Here is a 23,230-nt window from a genome sequence, read left to right as displayed (position 1 = left end):
ATACTCATTGTTTTAGTTCTACAATATTTAGAGTTGGCATCATTTATTGAAATCAACAGCATTATTGTATATATATATATTTTTGCCAAGGACAGACAATGTAACAGGTCTGTCGGTTTCGATATTGCCACAATAACGCCCCGTGTACACTAGCACGCGGTACCGCGCGGTGAAACACCGCTTCCCATTCATTTTCAATAGAAGGAGAGGGCGGGGGACCTTTGGGCGGCGCGAATGTGGCGTGGGACACACCGGCTTCCGTAGCCCCTCGTAGGAGACCCCGCGGCGGTAACCGTTTGATTGACGTAGGGAGGAAAAAGACAAGATCGGATTACAAGATGGCGGTCTCTGGATGATAGTGAAGAGGCCGTCGTAGTTGTTGTGTTTTTAACGGTGAATTGTACAGTTAGCTAGCTAGAAATCCGGCATTCTGCGGGGGAAATAATCATCATCGTAATATGCTCGTGAATTAGCTTTACGTTTTAGCACATTATTGCAAAACATGCGGGTAGAAACAAAGTTTGAAGTTCGGGGATAAGAAAATAGCTAGGCAACTATTTGAAATAGTGAACCAGTGGCTAGCTAACGTTAGATTGTTAGCTTTTCCGTTCAAGGTAACCATGTCGGATACTCGGCGGCGTGTGAAAGTATATACGCTGAATGAAGACCGACAGTGGGATGATAGGGGCACAGGACATGTCTCGTCTACCTTTGTCGAACGACTGAAGGGAATATCATTATTAGTTCGGGCCGAATCCGACGGTAAGTTGTTAGCTAACATATCTTATTAGCAGATGGTCAGATAACGTTAGCTCGTCGCATGTTTGTTTTGTTCGTAACGCAGCTATCTAGTTGGCTGGTAACATTAACAGGCCGCAAATTCAATAAATCAACATCGCTAACTAGTTTGCGAACAATCGGCGACTGTAGCTAACTATCGTTAAACCACCAACTGAACTAGCTAGCTAACGTTAGTAGCGTAACGTTACAGTAACTGCTGCCGTTGTGAATTAGTTATTCTAGCCATCACACTATTGCTAATGCTAGTTGGCTACCGTTAACTAGCTAATGGTATCTATTTAACGTTAGTTAGCTAACAAATTTAAACGTTTACTTGTATTAACGCTAGCTAATGTTATTGGTGGTTGGGCTTTAAGATCAAATACAAATCATCAAAACAAATTGCTTTAGGTAGCTCGTTAGCTAATTAACGTTTGCTGTTTATTGATTCGGTTATAGTTATCTAACGTTAACTAACATTATTTACTCAAACCAGCTTGTTAGCTAACTAACCTAGTTGGATGACTAGCTAGCCAATGCTTGGAAGTAAAGTGTGGTTTAACTGACTTGCTTTGTAATCCTGTTTTCCTTTCAATTAATTGTTTATAGCTATTTTGGTACAGTAACTAGTTAACCTTCGGTACAGTTTAAAAGTACTATATCCAGCTAACGTTAGTTAACTAACGTTACCTGGTCCAATGTTAGTCAGCTGGCTAGGTAATTAACGTTAACCAGCTAGTAAACTTACTTAGCTTACTCGGTAATAAATAAAGGGACATTTGCTTGCCAGTCAAAAACATACACATTATGTAAGCTAATTTATGGGTAGTTGTCCTTGTTTACATGCACAGTTCATGTCAGTAAAGGTGTGGTGTTTAGGTTTCAGCAGTAAGACTGACAATTACAGTTACAACATCTGTCTTATTTGAAGAACATGTTCTTTCACACCCATTTTGCGAACATTTAGGCATCAACTAATTATTTCAATAAGGTAGTGGGTAGCTAACTAAATTCCCATTTGTCTTTTAGGCTCACTTCTTCTGGAGTCTAAAATCAGCCCAAATACTGCATATCAGAAACAACAAGTGAGTATTCTGCCTCTATAACGGGTAGGTTAGCGTTTTTTCGTCATTAGTCTTGTTCTGGAGGCAGTGGGCACTAGCTGGCACAGCCACAGTAATACAATCTGATTTGAAAGCTAACCTTAACCACACTGCTAACTCTAATGCCTAACCCTGACCAAAAAGCAAATGTTTGTTTTCATGAATTTTTACATTGTAGCACATTTTGACTTTGCAGCTGACCTATGGGGAAATTGCTCAGTTCTGCCTCCTGGACAAAGCTCATGACAATATGTCAACCTGTCTATATGTAACAGTATAACTTTATGGTGTCCCCTCGCCCCAACACGGGCGCGAACAAGGGACCCTCTGCACACATCAACAACTGACACCCACGAAGCGTCGTTACCCATCGCTCCACAAAGGCCGCGGCCCTTGCAGAGCAAGGGGAACCACTACTTCTAGGTTTCAGAGCAAGTGACGTAACTGATTGAAACGCTATTAGCGCGTACCCGCTAACTAGCTAGCCATTTCACATCCGTTACATATAAAAGCTCATGACAATATGTCAACCTGTCTATAATGGACTGCTCTGTGTACTTATTCCACATTTTGTTGTTACAGCCTGAATTCAAAAAAGCATCAAGTATATATTTTTTTCTCACCCATCTACACACAATATTCCATAATGACAAAGTGAAAACATGTTTTTAGAAAGGTAAGCACACTTATTGAAAATTAAATGAAGAAATATCTCATTTACCGAATTCAATACATGTTAGAATCAACATCTTGATTGTGCAATATTTGCGCATTATTTTCTAAATTCTTCAAGCTCTGTTAAATTGGTTGTTGATCATTGCTAGACAACCATTTTCAAGTCTTGCCATAGATTTTTCAGGCAGATTTAAGTCAAAACTGTAACTCAGGAACATCCACTGTCTTCTTGGTTGTATGGTTGTATTGTAAGGTGCATTCGTCTCGCAGTGTCTGGTGTAAAGCAGACTGAACAAGGTTTTTGTCTCCGATTTTGGCTGTGACTGCTCAGTTTCTATTTTTCCTGAAAACTCACCAGTCCTTAACTATTATGAGCACACCCATAACATGATGCAGCCACCACTATTCTTGAAAGTATGGAGAGTGGTATTCAGTAATGTGTTCTATTGGATTGCCCCAAACACAAAACTTTAGATTCAAGAGAAAAAGTAAATTGCTTTGATATTTTTTTTCTGTATTACTTTAGTGTCTTGTTGCAAACAGGATGCATGTTTTGGGATATGTTTTTCTGGAACGGCTTCCTTATTTTCACTCTGCTAACTAGGTTATTATTGTTGAGTAACTACAATGTTGTTCCATCCTCTGTTTTCTCCTATCACATCCATTAAATTCTAACTGTAACAATTCCATTTTGACATTATGGCTTAATGTGTATAGGCCTGATCTTTATTTAATCCCGTTTAAATGCAGGCTGTAACAAAACAAAATGTAGAAAAAGTAAAGGGGTGTGAATACTTTCTGAAGGCACTGTAACTTCAGTGTTTTCTTTGCTCTGTGTGTCATCCATTTCTAAAAGTAGCCTGTTTTAATGTCACGTGCAAAATGACAGTGAAATGCTTTTATTGCAAGCTCCAAACCCAACAATGAGGTAAGCCGAATCATTGTCAATGTAGCGCTAAAAATAAGGTAGAACAAAAACACACAAGAAATAAGAACACAAGAAAATAAGCTATATACATGGTTAGTTCCAATACCATATTTACAATATGTAGGAATACTGGAGTGATGAAGGTAGATATGTATATGGGTTAGTTGACTAGGCATCAGCATGTATGATAAACAGAGTAGCAGCGGTGTAAATTATGATGGTGTGTGTAGTCGGTATAAATTAGTGTGTAGTAGAGGTCAACCGATTAATCGGCTTGGCCGATAATGTATTGCCGATTTCAAGTTTTCATAACAATCTGTAATTGGCATTTTTGGACACCGATTATGGCCAATTACATTGCACTCCACGAGGAGACTGTGTGACAGGCTGACTACCTGTTATGCGAGTGCAGCAAGGAGTCAAGGTGCTAGCTAGCATTACACTTATCTTATAAAAAACAATCAATCTTAACATAATCACTAGTTCACTACACATGGTCGATGATATTACTAGTTTATCTAGCTTGTCCTGCGTTGTATATAATCGATGCAGTGCCTGTTAATTTATCATTGAATCATAGCCTACTTCGCCAAACGGGTGATTTAACAAGCGCATTCGCAACAAAAAAAACCCACTGTCGTTGCACCGATGTGTACCTAACCATAAACATCAATGCCTTTCTTAAAATCAATACACAAGTATATATTTTTAAACCTGCATATTTAATTAATATTGCCTGCTAACATGAATTTCTTTTAAATAGGGAAATTGTCACTTCTCTTGCGTTCTGTGCAAGCAGAGTTGGGGTGTATGCAGCAGTTTGGGCCGCCTGGCTCGTTGCGAACTGTGTGAAGACCATTTTTTCCTAACAAAGACCGTAATTAATTTGCCAGATTTGTACATAATTATGACATAATATTGACGGGTGTGCAATGTAACAGCAATATTTAGACTTAGGGATGCCCACCGTTAGATAAAATATGGAACGGTTCCGTATTTCACTGAAAGAATAAACGTTTTGTTTTTCGAAATGATAGTTTCCGGATTTGACCATATTAATGATCTAAGGCTCGTTTTTCTGTGTGTTATTATATTATAATGAAGTCTATGATTTGATAGAGCAGTCTGACTGAGCGGTGGTAGGCAGCCGCATGCTCGTAAGCATTCATTCAAACAGCACTTTCCTCCATTTGCCTGCAGCTCTTCGCTATGCTTCAAGCATTGTGCTGTTTATGACTTCAAGCCTATCAACTCCCGAGATTAGGCTGGCAATACTAAAGTACCTATTAGAACATCCAATAGTCAAAGGTATATGAAATACAAATGCTATAGAGAGAAATAGTCATATAATTCCTATAATAACTACAACCTAAAACTTCTTACCTAAAACTTCTTACCTGGGAGTATTGAAGACTCATGTTAAAAGGAACCACCAGCTTTCATATCTTCTGAGCAAGGAACTGAAACGTTAGCTTTTTTACATGGCACATATTGCACTTTTACTTTCTTCTCCAACACTTTGTTTTTGCAAATCATTAAACCAAATTGAACATGTTTCATTATTTATTTGAGACTAAATTGATTTATTGATGTATTAAGTTAAAATAAGTGTTCATTCAGTATTGTTGTAATTGTCATTATTACAAATATAAATAAATAATTTGTCCAATTCATTCGTATCGACTTTCTTTGGTCCTCCAATCGGTATCGGCGTTGAAAAATCATAATCGGTCGACCTCTAGTGTGTAGAGTCCCAGTAGTGTACACAGAGACGGTGCAAAAATGCACGGGTCAACTCAGTCTGTGTAGCCATTTTGTTAGCTATTTAGCAGTCTTATGGCTTGGGGATCGAAGCTGTTCAGGAGCCTGTTGGTGTCAGACTTAATGCACCAGTACAGCTTGCCGTGTGGAAGCAGAGAGTAGTCTATGGCTCAGCCTTATGTATCTAAAGAATTCTGCATGTGTACAGTTGCAGTTAATTTGAGAATATTATTAAAAAAAAWTTTTTTTAAACATTTATGCAAAAACCAGATTTACAAATTTCTTGTTATGAAAATATATGTTTTTTCAACTTGATCATGAGAATGTTTTTTCCCCTCAGGACACCCTGATTGTGTGGTCCGAAGCAGAGAACTATGATCTGGCCCTGAGTTTTCAGGAAAAAGCTGGCTGCGATGAAATCTGGGAAAAGATCTGTCAGGTATTGTACCGTGTTTATATGATTTTGTAATTCAGTGTAAAGTTTATGATACACTACTATGCTCGTTAGTCTTTTTATGGTACCAGAAAGCACACTTAATACTACATGTCACTACTGTTGGTGACGCATGTACACAAATAAGTTAAACAACATCCTTTTGCAATAGCACATTGTCTAGAGCAACTGATTGTACTGTATTTTCATGTTATTTTAAGCCCCAGTACTATGAATAGCCATGTCTGTGCTTAGGTCACTGCTTTTTCTTTAGGGGGCAGTAAACAAACAAATACATGTCTCTTACAAAACTAAGCCATTTAATAATTAAGTATAGAATATCATGTAACTGAATTTTCTCCTTAGCAATACGGGACTATAGTCTTTCTCTCAGTAGTTCTTACATGTGGCCCCGTGTCTAATTTCCTCCCCAGGTGCAAGGGAAAGACCCTGCGCTGGAGATCACCCAGGACCCCATCGATGAGTCTGAGGAGGAGCGCTTCGAGGAGATGCCAGAGACCAGCCACCTGGTGGAGCTGCCTCCATGCGAACTGGCCCGGCTAGAGGAGATCGCTGACCTTGTGACCTCTGTCCTGTCCTCGCCCATCCGCCGGGAGAAGCTGGCCCTGGCCCTTATGAGCGAAGGTTACATGAAGAAGCTGCTGCAGCTCTTCCAGGTGTGCGAGGACCTCGACAACCGGGAGGGCCTACACCATCTGTATGAGATTATACGTGGAGTGTTGTTCCTCAACAAGGCGGCTCTATTCGAGGTCATGTTCTCGGACGACTGTATCATGGATGTGGTTGGATGTCTGGAGTTTGATCCGTCGCTGGTGCAGCCTAAAAAGCACCGGGAGTTCCTCACCAAGACGGCCAAGTTCAAGGAGGTAATCCCCATCACGGACTCAGAGCTGCGGCAAAAGATCCACCAGACGTACCGGGTGCAGTACATCCAGGACATCATCCTGCCCACACCTTCTGTCTTCGAGGAGAACTTCCTTTCCACCCTCACATCCTTTATTTTCTTCAACAAGGTGGAGATAGTCAGCATGCTGCAGGTGAGTTACTGCAAACCACAGAACCCTCAGAAAATGTTCTCTTCCATTTTGCCGTTCTTGACTAGAAATCCGTTTGTGTTGTCTGAACTGCCTCTTCAGCTCTGGTGTTTTCAGTTTAACAGATTACATTTTAGTGTGTTCAGTGAAGGTAATAAAGCACAATCACTTAACTCACTACATATCACAAACTTTCACACCATTGTCAATGTAGATGATAATGTTTTTCTGCTGGTGGTTTTATTTTCCTGTGAAAAGTATGAAACATTCCCTCCATCTTCAGATTTGAACATCAATTGTAATCATTACATGTATGTGATATTCTGCTGTTGTCATCAACCTGGAAATTATTAACTTTATGAATGTATTTTATTTAACAGTAATGGAATGTCATAAAATATGTTTTTGCTGCTTTTGTCTGCAGTATTGTAAATCAATGCTTGTGACTTCTCTAAGGATTAGTTCTATATCAAACTGTTTGTCTTTGGCTCTATTGTTGAAAGGGTTTGTAGTTGATAGGTTATCTTCAATTTTAATCAAGGTATCTAATCTGAAATCAACAGGCCCTGATGTTTGTCTATGATCTCACATTAACAACAATGAGGTTGTGGCGCGATTTACATTTAAGTTCCCTTGTTGGCACTTCGCAATATAATTATACAAGTTTAGAAGTTCAAGAGGGACTTGGTTAGGGATGTGACAGTCATGAGTTTTTGGATAATGGTTATTTGTCAGTAAAATGACCACGGTCACTGTTTTATAATCATGCAAAGGGAAATAGAACATTTTTTTATACACTACATGGCCAAAAGTATGTGGACACCTGCTCGTCGAACATCTCATGGCCATTAATATGGAGTTGGTCCCCGCTTTGCTCCTATAACAGCCTCCACTCTTCTGGGAAGGCTTTCCATTAGATGTTGCAACATTGCTGCAGAGACTTGCTTTCATTCAGCCGCAAGCATTAGTGAGCTCAGACACTGATGTTAGGCAATTAGGCCTGGCTCACAGTCGGCATTCAAATTGATCCCAAAGGTGTTCAATGGGGTTGAGGTCAGGGCTAAAGTCCTACATTTGACAGTGTATGTGAGAGCAAAATCCTAGCCATGAGGTCGAAGGAATTGTCCGTAGAGCTCCGAGACAGGATTGTGGCAAGGCACAGATCTGATCAAGGGTACCAAAAAATGTCTGCAGCTTTGTAGGTCACCAAGAACACAGTGGCCTCCATTCTTAAATGGAAGCCGTTTGGAACCACAAAGGTACTTCCTAGAGCTGGCCGCCCGGCCAAACTGAGCAATCGGGGGAGAAGGGCCTTGGTCAGGGAGKTGACCAAGAACCCTATGGTCACACTGACAGAGTTCCTCTGTGGAGATGGGAGAACCTTCCAGAAGGACAACCATCTCTGCAGCACTCCACCAATCAGGCCTTTATGGTAGAGTGGCCAGACGGAAGCCACTCCTCAGTAAAAGGCACATGACAGCCCACTTGGAGTTTGCCAAAAGGTACCTAAATGACTCACCATGAAAAACAAGATTCTCTGGTCTGATGAAACCAACATTGAACTGTTTGACCTGAATGCCAAGCGTCACATATGGCGGAAACCTGGCACCATCCCTACGGTGAAGCTTGGTGGTGGCAGCCTCATGCTGTGGGGATGTTTTTCAGCGGGAAGTACTGGGATTTTAGTCAGGATCGAGGAAAAGATGAACTGAGCAACGTACAGAGATCCTTGATGAAAACCTGCTCAAGACCTACTGGGGTGAAGGTCCAGACTAGTCTCCCAGTCATCTTATGTGTATACTGTATTCTATTCTACTGTATTTTAGTCAATGCTCAATTAAATATTTGTCTTTATTAATTCCATAATTGTACTTTTAGATGTGTGTGTATTGTTGTGAATTGTTAGATGCTACTGCACTGTTGGAGCTAGGAACACAAGCATTTCGCTAACATCTGCTAAATATGTCTGTGACCAATAAAGTTGGATTTGAAGGTTCACCTTCCAACAGGCCAACGACCCTGAGCACACAGCCAAGACAGCGCAGGAGTAGCTTCGGGACAAGTTTTGAAGGGGGTTTGAATACTTTCTGAATGCACTGTGTGTATGTATGTACAGTACCAGTCAAAAGTTTGGACACACCTTCTCATTCAAGGGTTTTTATTTTTACTATTTTCTATATTGTATAATAGTGAAGACATCAAAACTATGAAATAACACATGGAATCATGTAGTAAACAAATCAACATATATTTGAGATTATTCGAAGTAGTCACCTTTTTGCCTTGAGAACTCACTTGGCATTATCTCAACCAGCTTCATGAGGTAGTCACAATTAAAAATTGTGCCTTGGAAAGAAATTCCTCAAATTAACTTTTAACATCTTAATGCGTTTGAGCAAATCAGTTGTGTTGTGACATGGTAGGTGTGGTATGCAGAAGGAAGCCCTATTTGGTTAAAAAAACTAGTCCATATTATGGCAAGAACACCTCAAATAAGCAAAGAGAAACCACAGTCCATTACTTTAAGACATAAAGGTCAGTCAATACAGAACATTTCAAGAACTTTGGAAGTTTCTACAACTGCAGTCGCAAAAACCATCAAGCGCTATGATGAAACTGGCTCTCATGAGGACCGCCACAAGAATGGAAGACCCAGAGTTACTTCTGCTTCAGAGGATACGTTCATTAGAGTTTACTGCACCTCAGAAATTGCATCCCAAATAAATGCTTCACAGAGTTCAAGTAACAGACACATCTCAATATCAACTGTTCAGAGGAGACTGCGTGAATCAGGCCTTCATGGTCGAATTGCTGCAATGAAACCACTACCAAAGGACACCAATAATAAGAAGAGACTTGCTTGGGCCAAGAAATGGGAGCAATGGACATGAGACCGGTGGAAATCTGTTCTTTGCTCCGATTAGTCCAAATTTGACATTTTTGGTTCCAACAGCAATGTCTTTGTGAGACGCAGAGTAGGTGAACGGATGATCTCCGCATGTGTGGTTCTGTGAAGCATGGAGGAGGTGATGCTGTCGGTAGCTTCGGGACAAGGTCCTGAGTCCATGTTACCACGGAGACAGGCTCAACCATGTTGGCTGCAGCCGTCTTCAGTCTGCTGTTTGTTCCACAACACTTCTTGGCAATTTGTCTCCTTTCGTCTCTCCTTTCACATCGAACCACCGATATAAAACATGCTTACTTTTACTGCTTTTGGCTAAGGTTTGTCGACTTCATAATGAAGTACGTAAAGTCCTGGTGCTTTTTCAACATGACCACAAACTGTGATGCAGTATGTTTTTGTAAACTTTTTATCCCTGCCTTGCACTACAGGAGGATGAGAAGTTCTTAACTGAAGTCTTTGCACAGCTAACGGATGAAGCGACAGATGACGGTAAAAGGCGGGAACTAGTAAGTTGAATGATCAAATTGTTTAATTAAAAGCATGCAAATACTAAGCTTTAATGCCATGAAGGTTTCAGTGACATACTGTCCTCTGTTTTCCTTCCTCTTCACAGGTGAACTTTTTCAAAGAATTTTGTGCTTTTTCACAAACCTTGCAACCGCAAAATAGAGATGCTTTCTTCAAGACTCTGGCGAATCTAGGCATTCTTCCTGCTCTTGAAATAGTCATGGTATGAATGGTTTTACTACTGTATGCATGTGCGTATTAAATGTCAAACAGGTTTTGCATATTTGTCCTAGACATTTTGATGTGACAAAGTTCTCTTGATCCCTTGAATGTGAAATGCCATCTCAACTTCAAGGGCTGCATCTTGGAAGCACGTCAAAATAAATGTAACAGTATGTCTCTTAACCCTGAACTTAAAGGTATTAAGTCAGTCCAGATTGCACCAGGCTCCTGAGCCCCTAAAGCAGGGGTGTCAAACTCATTCCGTGGAGGGCCTAGTGTCTGCTGGTTTTTGTTTTTTCCTTTCAATTAAGACCTAGACAACCAAGTGAGGGGAGTTACATAACAGAGGTGGAAAAGGTACTCAATTGTCATACTTGAGTAAAAGTAAAGATACTTTTACTTGAGTCATTTTATATTAATGTAACACAGTAAAATACTTTTAGACTTTTACTCATGTAGTATCTGATTTTAAATGCACTTCAGTACAGTGGTGGGAAAAGTACTCACTTGTCATACTTAAGGAAAAGTACAAGTAAATGCTATCCATCAAATTCCTTATATTTAGCAAACCAGACGGCACAATTTCCTTTACTTTTTTTGACAGCCAGGGTCACACTCAAACATTCAGACGTAATTTACAAATGAATAATTTGTGTTTTGTGAGTCAACCTGATCAGAGGCAGTAGGGATGACCAGGGATGTTCTCTTGATAAGTGTGTGAATTGGACCTTTTTCCTTATACTGCTAAGCATTCAAATTGTAACTAGTACTTTTGTGTGTCAGGGAAAATGTATGGAGTAAAAAGTAAATAATATTCTTTAGGGATGTAGTGAAGTAAAAGTAGTCAAATATAAAGTACCAATACCCAAAAAAACTACTTAAGTAAAAATACTTTAAAGTACTACTTAAGTACTTTACACCACTTCTTAATAATCAGTGACCTTAATTCATGAATCAAGTCCAAGGGAGGAGTGAAAACCCGCAGACACTCTGCCCTCAGTGGAATGAGTTTGACACATGTGCCCTAAAGAAACACCTTGATGGCGCTGAATGAGTTATTAGTTTGAGCACACTATCAGTGTGTGTCTCACCGTCTCCACAGGGTATGGACGACCTGCAGGTGAGGGCTGCAGCCACAGATATCTTCTCCTATCTGGTGGAGTTCAGCCCCTCCATGGTCCGGGAGTTTGTTATGCAGGAGCCACAGCAGACTGATGATGTAAGTATAGCATCAACCTTGTCATATAACTAGGTCTACATGAAATGTGACACTGGTGGGCAAATTTCTCTGCCACATCTAGGTGTCATATGGAGCTGTGATTATGTAAATAAAGGCACGATTATTTACCCAGTAAAATGTACAGTGGCTTGCGAAAGTATTCATCCTCGTGGAATTGTTCCTATTTTGTTGCCTTGCAACCTGGAATTAAAATATATATTTTGTTGGGGAGTTTGTATCATTTGATTTACACAACATGCCTACCACTTTGAAGATGCAAAATATTTTTTCTTGTGAACAAACAAGAAATACGACAAAAACAGAAAACTTGAGCGTGCTTAATTATTAACCCCCCGAAAATCAATACTTTGTAGAGCCAACTTTAGCAGCAATTACAGCTGCAAGTCTCTTGGGGTATGTCTCTATAAGCTTGGCACATCAAGCCACTGGGATTTTTGCCCATTCTTCGAGGCAAAACTGCTCCAGCTCCTTCAAGTTGGATGGGTTCCGCTGATGTACAGCAATCTTTATGTCATACCACAGATTCTCAATTGGATTGAGGTTTGGGCTTTGACTAGGCCATTCCAAGACATTTAAATGTTTCCACTTAAACCATTTGAGTTGCTTTAGCAGTATGCTTAGGGTCATTGTCCTGCTGGAAGGTGAACCTCCGTCCCAGTCTCAAATCTCTGGAAGACTGAAACAGGTTTCCCTCAAGAATTTCCCGCCAGTCCCTGCCGATGGAAAAACATCCCCACAGTGTGATGCTGCCCCCAACATGCTTCACTGTGGGGATGATGTTCTCAGGGGGATGATGTTCTCAGGGGGATGAGAGGTGTTGGGTTTGTGCCAGACATAGCATTTTCTTTGATGGCCAAAAAGCTAACATGTAGTCTCATCTGACCAGAGTACCTTCTTCCATATGTTTGGGGAGTCTCCCACATGCCTTTTGGCGAACACCAAACATGTTTGCTTATTTTTTTCTGGCCACTCTGTCGTAAAGCCCAGCTCTGTGGAGTGTAGGGCTTAAAGTGGTCCTATGGACAGATACTCCAATCTCCGCTGTGGAGCTTTGCAGCTCCTTCAGGGTTATCTTTGGTCTCTTTGTTGCCTCTCTGATTAATGCCCTCCTTGCCTGGTCCATGAGTTTTGGTGGGCGGCCCTCTCTCGGCAGGTTTGTTGTGGTGCCCTATCCTATTCCATTTAAAAAAATAATGGATTTAATGGTGCTCCGTGGAATGTTCAAAGTTTCTGATATTTTTTTATAACCCAACCCTGATCTGTACTTCTCTACAACTTTGTCCCTGACCTGTTTGAAGAGCTCCTTGGTCTTCATAGTACCGCTTGCTTGGTGGTGCCCCTTGCTTGGTGGTGCCCCTTGCTTAGTGGTGTTGAAGACTCTGGGGCCTTTCAGAACAGGTGTATATATACTGAGATCATGTGACAGGTCATGTGACACTTAGATTGCACATGTGGACTTTTTAAAAACGAATTATTGGACTTCTGAAGGTAATTTGTTGCAGAAGATCTTATTTAGGGGCTTCATAGCAAAGGGGATGATGCACGCACCACTTTTCGGTTTTACATTTTTTAGAATTTTTTGAAACAAGTTATTTTTTTCATTTCACTTCACCAATTTGGACTATTTTGTGTATGCCCATTACATGAAATCCAAATAAAAATCTAATTAAATTACAGGTTGTAATGCAACAAAATAGGAAAAGGCCAAGGGGGGTGTGTACTTTCTCAGAGCACTATAAAATGCTAATTGAACTGTTCCTTATAATAGGTGTTATGTTTACCCAAGCATATATTTTTCGGATCTTTTTCAGTGATTAGATGTTTAGGAAGTTCAAGGTTCCCTGTGGGTGTTGCGGCTCAAAGTTCCTCTGTGTGCATTAGGATGTGCTGCTGATCAACGTGGTGATAAAGCAGATGATCTGTGACTCGGACCCTGAGTTGGGTGGTGCTGTGCAGCTTATGGGGCTTCTACGCACATTGATCGACCCAGAGAACATGCTGGCCCCCACCAATGTAAGACCCTGTCCGATCTCTCACTCACTCACACACAGTTCTGTCATAACACTGGGTTTAATGATTATTGTACAAGAATACAGAATTATACCAAACTTTCATACATTTTAAAGATCTCTGCAATATGTCAGCATCACTCTCTAATCGACTTCTTACTTTGAATCCCATTAGAAAACAGAGAAGACTGAGTTCCTCAGCTTCTTCTACAAGTACTGCATGCAGGTCCTCACAGTCCCTCTATTGGCCAGCACTGTAGATGAGAAGAACTGTAAAGGTGAGCAGGGGGGGACCTTTTGATCTAAATGGATGTATGCATTGTGTGTATGGTCTCATGTCGTGCTTGAATGGGTGTGTTTAGGTCCAGCTGTATGTGGATATGCATGGCTTTATGTTGGACAGTATAATGGCGCCGGAGGGGATGGTGCTTTTTTGCGCTGATCCTAACTTGTTTTTATGCCTAATGTTTGGCCATTTAATATGACCGAAAAGAGCTTCTGGACTTCAAAATAACGATTACTAACCTTGATTTGGATGAGGACTTCTATTTCAAGGTGAAGGACATAACGCTCATCCCAGACCAGGCCCAAATCCCCGTAACTCGGAGGAGGTGGAAGCAGCGACTCTAGAGGTCGGTGTTCGGGATATCTAACCTGACGGCGAGTGGACAAGTCGCCATTACCCTACGTTCTACTGACAAATGTGCAATATTTGGAAAATAAACTGGATGAGCGCCGTTCAAGACTATTCTATCAGCGTGATCTGAAGAACTGTGATATGCTATGTTTCACCGACTCGTGGCTGAACAAGGACATGGAAAATATAAATCGAGCTGGTTTTTCTTTTCATTGGCAGGACAAAACAGCTGCATCCGTTAAGCTGAGGAGAGGGGGTGTACATCGCTTTGTCAACAAGTTGGTCCCGATCTCTAATATTAAGGACGTCTTGAGGTTCTACTCGCCTGAGTTAGAATAGCTCATGATAAATTGTAGACCCCACTATTTACCAAGAGTTTTATTTTATTTTTCGTAGCTGTCTGTTTACTACCACAAACTGATGCTGGAAAGAACACCGCACTCAACGAGATGTGTAGCGCCATAAGCAAAAAAGACAACAAAAAAATGATCGCCCAGATGCAACGCTCCTAGTAACCGGGGATTTTAATGCAGGAAAACTGAAATTTGTTTTACCTCATTCCTACCAGCATGTCTCCTGTGCAACTAGAGGCAAAAAAAAACCTCTACATCACCTCTACTCTACACAAAGAAAACTCTCCCTCGCCCTCCATTTGGCAAATCTGACCATAACTCCATCCTCTAAATTCCTGCTTACAAGCAAAAACTCAAACAGGAAGTGATGAGCTCAATACGGAAGTGGTCCGATGAAGCAGACGCTAAGCTACAGGACTGTTTTGCTAGCACAGATTGGAATATGTTCCGGGATTCATCTGATGGCATTGAGTTTACCACATCAGTCACTGGATTCATTAATAAGTGCATCGATGACGTAGTCCCCACAGTGACCGTACGTACATGCACTATACGTACCAGTCAAAAGTTTGGACACCTACTCGTTCCAGGGTTTTTCTTTTCTTTTTTACTATTTTCTACATTGTAGAATAATAATGAAGACATCAAAACTATGAAATAACACAGAATCATGTAGTAACCAAAAAAGTGTTTAACAAATCAAAATATATTTTTGATTATGCAACGTAGCCACCCTTTGCCAGCTTTGCACACTCTTGGCATTCTCTCAACCAGCTTCACCTGGAATGCTTTTCCAACAGTCTTGAAGGAGTTCCCATATATGCTGAGCGCTTGTTGACTGCTTTTCCTTAACTTTGCGGGCCAACTCGTCCCAAACCATCTCAATTGGGTTGAGGTCAGGAGATTGTGGAGGCCAGGTCATCCAATGCAGCACTCCATCACTCTCCTTCTTGGTCAAATAGCCCTTATACAGCCTGGAGGTGTGTTGGGTCATTGTCCTGTTGAAAAACATATGATAGTCCCACTAAGCGCAAGGCAGATGGGGTGTTTTATCGCTGCAGAATGCTGTGCTAGCCATGCTGGTTAAATTTGCCTTGAATTCTAAATAAATCACCGACAATGTCACCAGCAAAGCACAATCACACCACCACCTCCATGCTTCACGGTGGGAACGACACATGTGGAGATCATCCGTTCACCTACTCTGCGTCTCACAAAGACACGGTGGTTGAAACCAAAAATCTCAAATTTGGACTCATCAGACCAATGGACAGATTTCCACCGGTCTAATGTCCATTGCTTGTGTTTCTTGGCCCAAGCAAGTCTTCTTATTGGTGTCCTTTAGTGGTGGGTTCTTTGCAGCAATTCGACCATGAAGGCCTGATTCATGCAGTCTCCTCTGAACAGTTGATGTTGAGATGTGTCTGTTACTTGAACTCTGAAGCATTTATTTGGGATGCAATTTCAGAGGCTGCTAACTCTAATGAACATATCCTCTGCAGCAGAGGTAACTCTAGGGTTTCCTTTCCTGTGGCGGTCTTCATGAGAGCCAGTTTCATCATGGCGCTTGATGGTTTTTGCGACTGCATTGAAACTTTCAAAGTTCTTGAAATGTTCCATATTGACTGACCTTCATGTCTTAAAGTTATGATGGACTGTCATTTCTCTTTGCTTATTTGAGCTGTTCTTGACATAATATGGACTTTGTCTTTTACCAAATATGGCTTTCTTCTGTGTACCACCCCAGCCTTGTCACAACACAACTGATTGGCTCAAATGCATTAAGAAGGAAATAAATTACACAAATTAACTTTTAACAAGGCACACCTGTTAGTTGAAATGCATTCCAGGTGACTACCTCATGAAGCTAGTTGAGAGAATGCAAAGAGTTTGCAAAGCTGTCATCAATGCAAAGGGTGGCTACTTTTAAGAATATCAAATATAAAACATATTTTGACTTGACACTTTTTTTGGTTACTACAATGTTTCCATATGTGCTATTTCATAGTTTTGATGTCTTCGCTATTATACAGTGTAGAAAATAGTAAAAATAAAGAAACGCCGGAATTAGTAGTTTGTCTAAACTTTTGGCTGGTACTGTATATACAAAAGTGTGTGGAGACCCCTTCAATTTAATGTATTCAGCTTTTTCAGACACACCGTTGCTGACAGATGTATAAAATCGAGCACACAGCCACACTCCATAGACAAACATTGGCAGTAGAATGGCCTTACTGAAGAGCTCAGTGACTACCAATGTGTCACTGTCATAGGATTCCTCCTTTCCAACAAGTCAGTTCGTCAAATTTCTGTTTTGCTAGAGCTGCCCTGGTCAACTGTAAGTTCTGTTTTTGTGAAGTGGGAATGTCTAGGAGCAACAACGGCTCAGCCGCGAAGTGGTAGGCCACATAAGTTCACAGAATGGGACCGCTGAGTGCTGTATCGTGTAAAAATAGCCTGTCCTCGGTTGCAACACCGACTACAGAGTTCCGAACTGCCTCTGGAAGCAGTGACCGCACAAGAACTGTTCAACAGGAGCTTCATGAAATTGATTTCCATTGCCGAGCAGGCGCACACAAGCCTAAAATCACCTTGTGCAATGCCGAATGTAGGCTGCAGTGGTGGAAACGTGTTTTCTGGAGTGGTGAATCACGCTTTACCATCTGGCAGTCCGACGGGTGAATCTGGCTTTGGCGGAAGCCAGGAGAACGCTACCTGCCCCAATGCACAGTGCCAACTGTGTAAGTTTGGTGGAGGAATAATGGTCTGGGGCTATTTTTCATGGTTTGGACTTGGCCCAAATTTTAACACTACAGCATACAATGACATTCTAGACGATACTGTGCTTCCAACGTTGTGGCAATAGTTTGGGTAAGGCCCTTTCCTTTTTCAGCATGACAATGCCCCCATTTTCAAAGTGTTGTCCATACAGAAATGCTTTGTCCAGATTGGTGTTGATCTTGACTGGCATGCATAGAGCTCTGACCTCAACCCCATCGAACACCTTTGGGATGAATTGGAATGCTGACTGCAAAGCCAGGCCTTATCGCCCACCATTAGTGCCCGACCTCAGTAATGCTCTCTATGGCTGAATGGAAGCAAGTCCCCGCAGCAATGTTCCAACATCTAGTGGAAAGCCTTCCCAGAATATTGGAGGCTATTACTGCTGCAAAGGGGGGACCGACTCCATATTAATGCCCATGCTTTTGGAATGATATGTTCGACGTGCAGGTGTCCACATACTTTTGTTCATGTAGTGTATCCTAACCAGAAGCCATGGATTACAGGTAACATCCTCACTTAGCTAAAGGCTGCCGCTTTCACAGAGCGGGACACAAATCCGGAAGTTTATGATTTCCCCCCCCCCTGCTACACCCTCCTATGAACCGTCAAACAGGCAGTGTCAATACAGGACTAAGATTGAATCCTACTACACCGGCTCTGATAGTCGTCGGATGTGGCAGGGCTTGCAAACGAACACAGATTAAAAAAGTAAACCCAGCAGCAAGCTGCCCAGTGATGCAAGCCTACCTGACGAGCTAAATGCCTTTTTATGCTTTCTTCGAGGCAAGCAACAGTGAACCGCCACACCGGCGGTCACAAGTCATGATGGCAGTCAAATTCCATGTGACCGTTTAGTCACGGTAATTAGGCTTTTTCAAGCTCTGATGATGCTGATGGTCATTAGTAGTCTCCCAAACTTGCTAACTGCCTGGTACTCAGCAATCTATTGTCAAGTTGAAAAAAAAATTAACTCTTGACATTTTAATACAAATGTAATGGAAAATCTAATCAAACACCTCATGAGCGCTCATGTTGCGTAATATTTCTATAGGCTATGCAATTGCGTGAGAACAGAGTTTTGATGGCCTCTAATTAAATATATAATAATAATAATATATATACCTTATTTACATACGTATTCAGACCCTTTGCTATTAGACTTGAAATTGAGCTCAAGTGCAGCCTGTTTCAATTGTTCATTCTTGAGATGTTTCTACAACTTGATTGGAGTCCACCTGTGGTAAATTCAATTGATTGGACATGATTTGGAAAGGCACACACCTGTCTATATAAGGTCCAACAGTTGGCAGTGCATGTCACAGAAAAAAAAACAAGCCATGAGGTCGAAGGACTTAGCTCCAAGACAGGATTGTTTCGAGGCACAGATCTGGGGAAGGGTACCAACATTTTTTCACAGCATTGAAGGTCCCCAAGAACACAGGCCTCCATCACTCTTAAATGGATGAAGTTTGGAACCACCAAGACTCTTCCTAGAGCTGGCCGCCCGGCCAAACTGAGCAATCGGGGGAGAAGGGCCTTGGTCAGGGAGGTGACCAAGAACCCGATGGTCACCCTGACAGAGCTCCAGAGTTCCTCTGTGGAGATGGGAGAACCTTCCAGTAGGACAGAAAGATCCTTGATAACCTGCTCCAGAGCACTCAGGACTTCAGACTGGGGCGAAGGTTCACCTTCCAACAGGACAACGACCCTAAGTACACAGCCAGTGGCTTCCGGACAAGTCTCTGAATGTCCTTGAATGGCCCAGCCAGAACCCGATTGAACATCTCTGGAGAGACCTGAAAATAACTGCAGCAACGCTCCCCATCCAACCTGACAGAGCTTGAGAAGAATGGGAGGAACTCCCCAAATACCAAGCTTGTAGCGTCATACCCAAGAAGACATGAGGCTTATTGTGTTACTATTTACTTTGTCTTTGTTAGTTTTATTTTTAACTGCATTGTTGGGAAAGGGTTTGTAAGTAAGCATTTCACAGTAAAGCCTGTACTTGTTGTATTCGGCGCATGTGACAAATACAATTCTATTCGATTTCGTTTGTTTGGATCTGTGTTGTGTTAAAGACTTATCCATTTGTAAGACTGATATTCATTACTTTTACTGTGTTTTCCAGATCTGCAAGAGGGGTCCACCAAGATCAACCCAGTGTGTCCTGGTATATAATCATACATTGATACTCCCAATCATAATTCTCATTTATATTAGTGTCTCTTTCCCTATTGTAAATGCATGTTTGTGTCTTTCAGATAATTTCCAGACAGCCCAACTCCTGGCTTTGATACTGGAGCTGCTGACGTTCTGTGTAGAGCACCACACGTACCACATAAAGACCTACATTATGAACAAGGACCTGCTGCGACGAGTTCTGGTGCTAATGAACTCTAAACACACCTTCCTTGCGCTGTGTGAGTCACTGGGAAACACTACAGAGGGGATATGTGTTCAAGAATAGTGGAAGCACCAAGAATTGACAAACATTCTGTATGTCAGTAGACTGAATTTGTTTATTCATAATTGAATGATTTGATGAAGCACATCATGATAAAAAAAAACAACTTTGGACCCTTGGCTCCTGGGTGGAGCATAATCATTGATATAACTTAAATGTACTGCTTGTGGTGTAAATAGTTGCAATATGGAGTTTCCTCAACTCCTTTTTTCAAGGTGTTGATTGTACTGATTTGTTATGTCTTTTAACAGGTGCTCTGCGCTTCATGAGGAGGGTAATTGGGCAGAAGGATGAGTACTACAACCGCTACATTGTCAAAGGGAACCTGTTTGAGCCAGTCATCAACACTCTGCTGGACAATGGAACTAGATACAACCTCCTAAACTCAGCCATCATTGAACTCTTTGAGTTCATCAAAGTGGTATGCCCATATTCACCTTTTAACATGTCTGTTTACCATTTTACCACACGTATACACCCTAATATCTATATATCTCTACAGGAGGATATCAAGTCCCTCATAGCACACATTATAGACAACTACTACAAAGCACTTGAATCCATTGAATACGTCCAGACTTTTAAGGGCTTGAAGGGCAGATATGAGCAGGAGAAGGACCGACAGACTCTGAGACTCAACAGGTCAGTAAGGCATCATCTCCCAAAGACATGGACAACTAGAATAGAGTGGAGAAGTTGATTTGTGGTTTGTTTCAGCCAAAGAGGATAGCATATAATTTAATAGTAGTTTGTGTTGAGCAGAGTAACTTCAGCAGTTTTGCATTGTCGAGTGACTTAAAACATTTGATTGGTTATTTACATAAAGCCTGTTAAAAGTAATCTTGACGTTATTCAAGCAGATATCGTAGGGATGCCCGAACGCTGGACGAGGACGAGGATGAGGAAATGTGGTTCAATGAAGATGGTGAGGCTATTGAGAAAAGCAGGCCTGAGGAAGAGTTCCCAGAGAGCTATGAAAAGTATATGGAAGCAAAAAAAGGTAAGTGCCTCCACTCTGCTCAGTGTGTGTGTGTGTGTGTGTGTGTGTGTTCAACCCCACAACTTGTGGAATGGTATGTTCACCCTATGTATTTCCATCTCTTTGCAGTTAAAGAGAGTGACAACAAAGAGAACTTCCCAAAGCGGACCCCAACTGGCAGCTTTAAGTTTACCTTCTCTCATTCTGCAGGGGCTGCCAACGGAACCAACGGTGCCAACTGCAAGCCAGCCACCTCGCCCACCTCTGCCGCCAGTCCCAACGGCTCCCCCGCCAAGTCGGCAACGCCACCCGCCACCCCGGTAGTCAAGGTGAGCTTTCCCTGTCAACTGCCATTCTAGTTGCCAAGGTGAGCCATATCCTCTTTTTACCTGTCAATCTGTAGTAAAATGCCCCATCTGCCTGCCACCCCAATAGTCAAAATTATCCAAACCTCAGGGTTTAGTCACTTGAGTTCTGTGACCTGTGTTCTTGTTGACAGACTGCGATGGTCGGCCTTGTAGACTACCCTGATGATGAAGACGAGGAGGACGAAGATGAAGAGCAGTCCCCACGGAAACGGCCCCGTCTGGGCTCATAAGCCAGTGAAGTCCCTTGGTCTTGGTCCGCTGTGCCACTGTCACAGTCCACTGGACAGAGACCACTCCCGCCGTCCTACCCTTCCAGCCTGCTCCTACGCCCCCCCTACCTGGCCTGTGGACCAGAGAGGTTGATCAGTGCCAAGGTTTCTCTGATGCTCCGGCAGGGACGCAGCACTTCACGCAAACCTCAGCCGCTCTACAAAAGGGGGAGCAGGGGCTAACGGGAGAGCCAGTCAGGCTAGCAGGACTAGCCGCTTAGTAATGGAAGCTTGATTGGCTGACCCCATAGAACTGTTAATTTGGGTTGGGTGGAGAGAACTAGGCAAAATGAGGGTTAACAAAAAAAAACTAACCAACAGAAAACAAAGTTGCTTAGTTGCGAGGAGCAGGACTCAACCGTCGAAGCTGGGGCTGCATCGCCGAGGCTCACACACACCTACATCAGCCAGGAGTCCTGTATTCATGAGTTTATTAAAAGTACTGTACAGTTATTTTTCTTTTTAATAATTTGCCCCTTAAGTGATTTTAAAAGGGTAGAGCTATACCTGCCAGTGTATTGCTTTTGCACAAATGGTGGGATCACTGTTCACCCTTTTAATTCAATTATTTGATTCATTGTATAAAGCAAGAGTTGCAATGCTGGTTTTAAAATAACATGTATTAAACGGCAGTAAAGTCACTTTTGCAGCCCACTGAGAATGTCTAAAGTCTGTGTGTATTCAGTGGCTTTGACCTACTGTGGCTCCCAGAGGTGTCTTTGTTAAGAGAAGTCATTTTTCCAGCAGATAGGTGTGTCCTTTAAGCCCTCCTCATACTAGTGTTCCAGTTCAGTACTCATGGATTTTGTTGCTAGCACAGTCCCTGTGGGTCAGAGCATATTTAAATCCTAAATTGCAGCAGTGGTGGTTTAGGCCAGCTACTGCCATTTTATATAGACATTCCTAATGACAGATGAAGTGTGATGTCAGGGAAAGGTGGAAAGCATTTCAGTCTGAGTACGTACAACAGCTGAGTGCCCAAATGTAACCATTTCAAATATGTCTAGATTGTGTAGGTTTGTCTCCATGAACATTTTGGACAAGTGCATTTACTACCACTATTCTAAACATTTGATACGTTTTCAGATTGTGACCCTGGCATTGTGTGAATCTAGCTTTATTTTAATCTGGAGGAGTTGAATTTAACCAATGATTTATATTTACACTAGATGGCTGTTAGGGGGTGCTGTGTTGGAAGCCACAGTTCCTAAATCTTGGCACTCCGTCAGTGGAAAAAAATATTTAGAAATGCATTTGTCTACATTCATGTTTGGCATATTTATTCTTAGACACCTTTAATGAATACTTTTTAAATGATATTGTGAGCTAAACATATATATTTTCCTTAATGTATAATTGAGATACTGTCCCAACTAAAAAAGAGAGGACAAAATTACATGTATTTAATTGAAATACCAAAATTCTATGGAGGAGTGCCAATACGGCCGACCAGATGCTTCAAAGTTCTCAATGGCCAATACATAGCATCAGCAATCCAGGGTTTATATACATTGAATTGAACCTGCAATACAAATGTGAACAACCTGCTTATTTTTCTGAATTGTGTTAATGCTACAACCCTTACATTTTTCATATACAGTAAAGTTTGTATATTTGTGTGCTGATCATTTCCTAATGCCTATTCACACTTAACAGGATGTATACCTCAGAGCATCTTATCTACAAGCATGGATAGTTAATTGCATCTTTTCATGCTAACCACCTGTCACAGACCAGTAGGTTTATTACACAAGATCT

At 41.6% G+C, this 23,230-nt stretch overlaps 1 protein-coding gene across 3 annotated transcripts; it reads left to right on the top strand.

Moving 5' to 3' along the window:
- Positions 1-323: 323 nt before the first annotated feature.
- LOC111978176 (serine/threonine-protein phosphatase 4 regulatory subunit 3) lies at positions 324-22,133 on the top strand. 3 transcript variants are annotated; one of them, XM_024008089.2, is made up of 16 exons: positions 324-762; positions 1,810-1,865; positions 5,588-5,686; positions 6,115-6,738; positions 10,069-10,146; positions 10,254-10,370; positions 11,472-11,588; positions 13,491-13,622; positions 13,794-13,896; positions 19,521-19,562; positions 19,654-19,812; positions 20,108-20,277; positions 20,359-20,498; positions 20,717-20,856; positions 21,046-21,164; positions 21,335-22,133. In XM_024008089.2, exons 1-16 carry the CDS (start codon positions 621-623, stop codon positions 21,431-21,433), a joined length of 2,337 nt encoding a protein of 778 aa, XP_023863857.1. In that variant the 5' UTR covers positions 324-620; the 3' UTR covers positions 21,434-22,133. The 3 variants fall into 3 exon arrangements, with proteins under 3 accessions (XP_023863857.1, XP_023863853.1, XP_023863856.1); XM_024008085.2 differs by having other exon boundaries at positions 20,965-21,164; XM_024008088.2 differs by having other exon boundaries at positions 20,965-21,202; positions 21,335-21,424.
- Positions 22,134-23,230: the final 1,097 nt, after the last annotated feature.

This window comes from Salvelinus sp. IW2-2015, linkage group LG18 (genome assembly GCF_002910315.2).
Source record: "Salvelinus sp. IW2-2015 linkage group LG18, ASM291031v2, whole genome shotgun sequence".
NCBI lineage: Eukaryota > Metazoa > Chordata > Actinopteri > Salmoniformes > Salmonidae > Salvelinus > Salvelinus sp. IW2-2015.
Note: the sequence above shows the minus strand (reverse complement) of the source record. Positions and strands in the feature narration are given on the sequence as shown.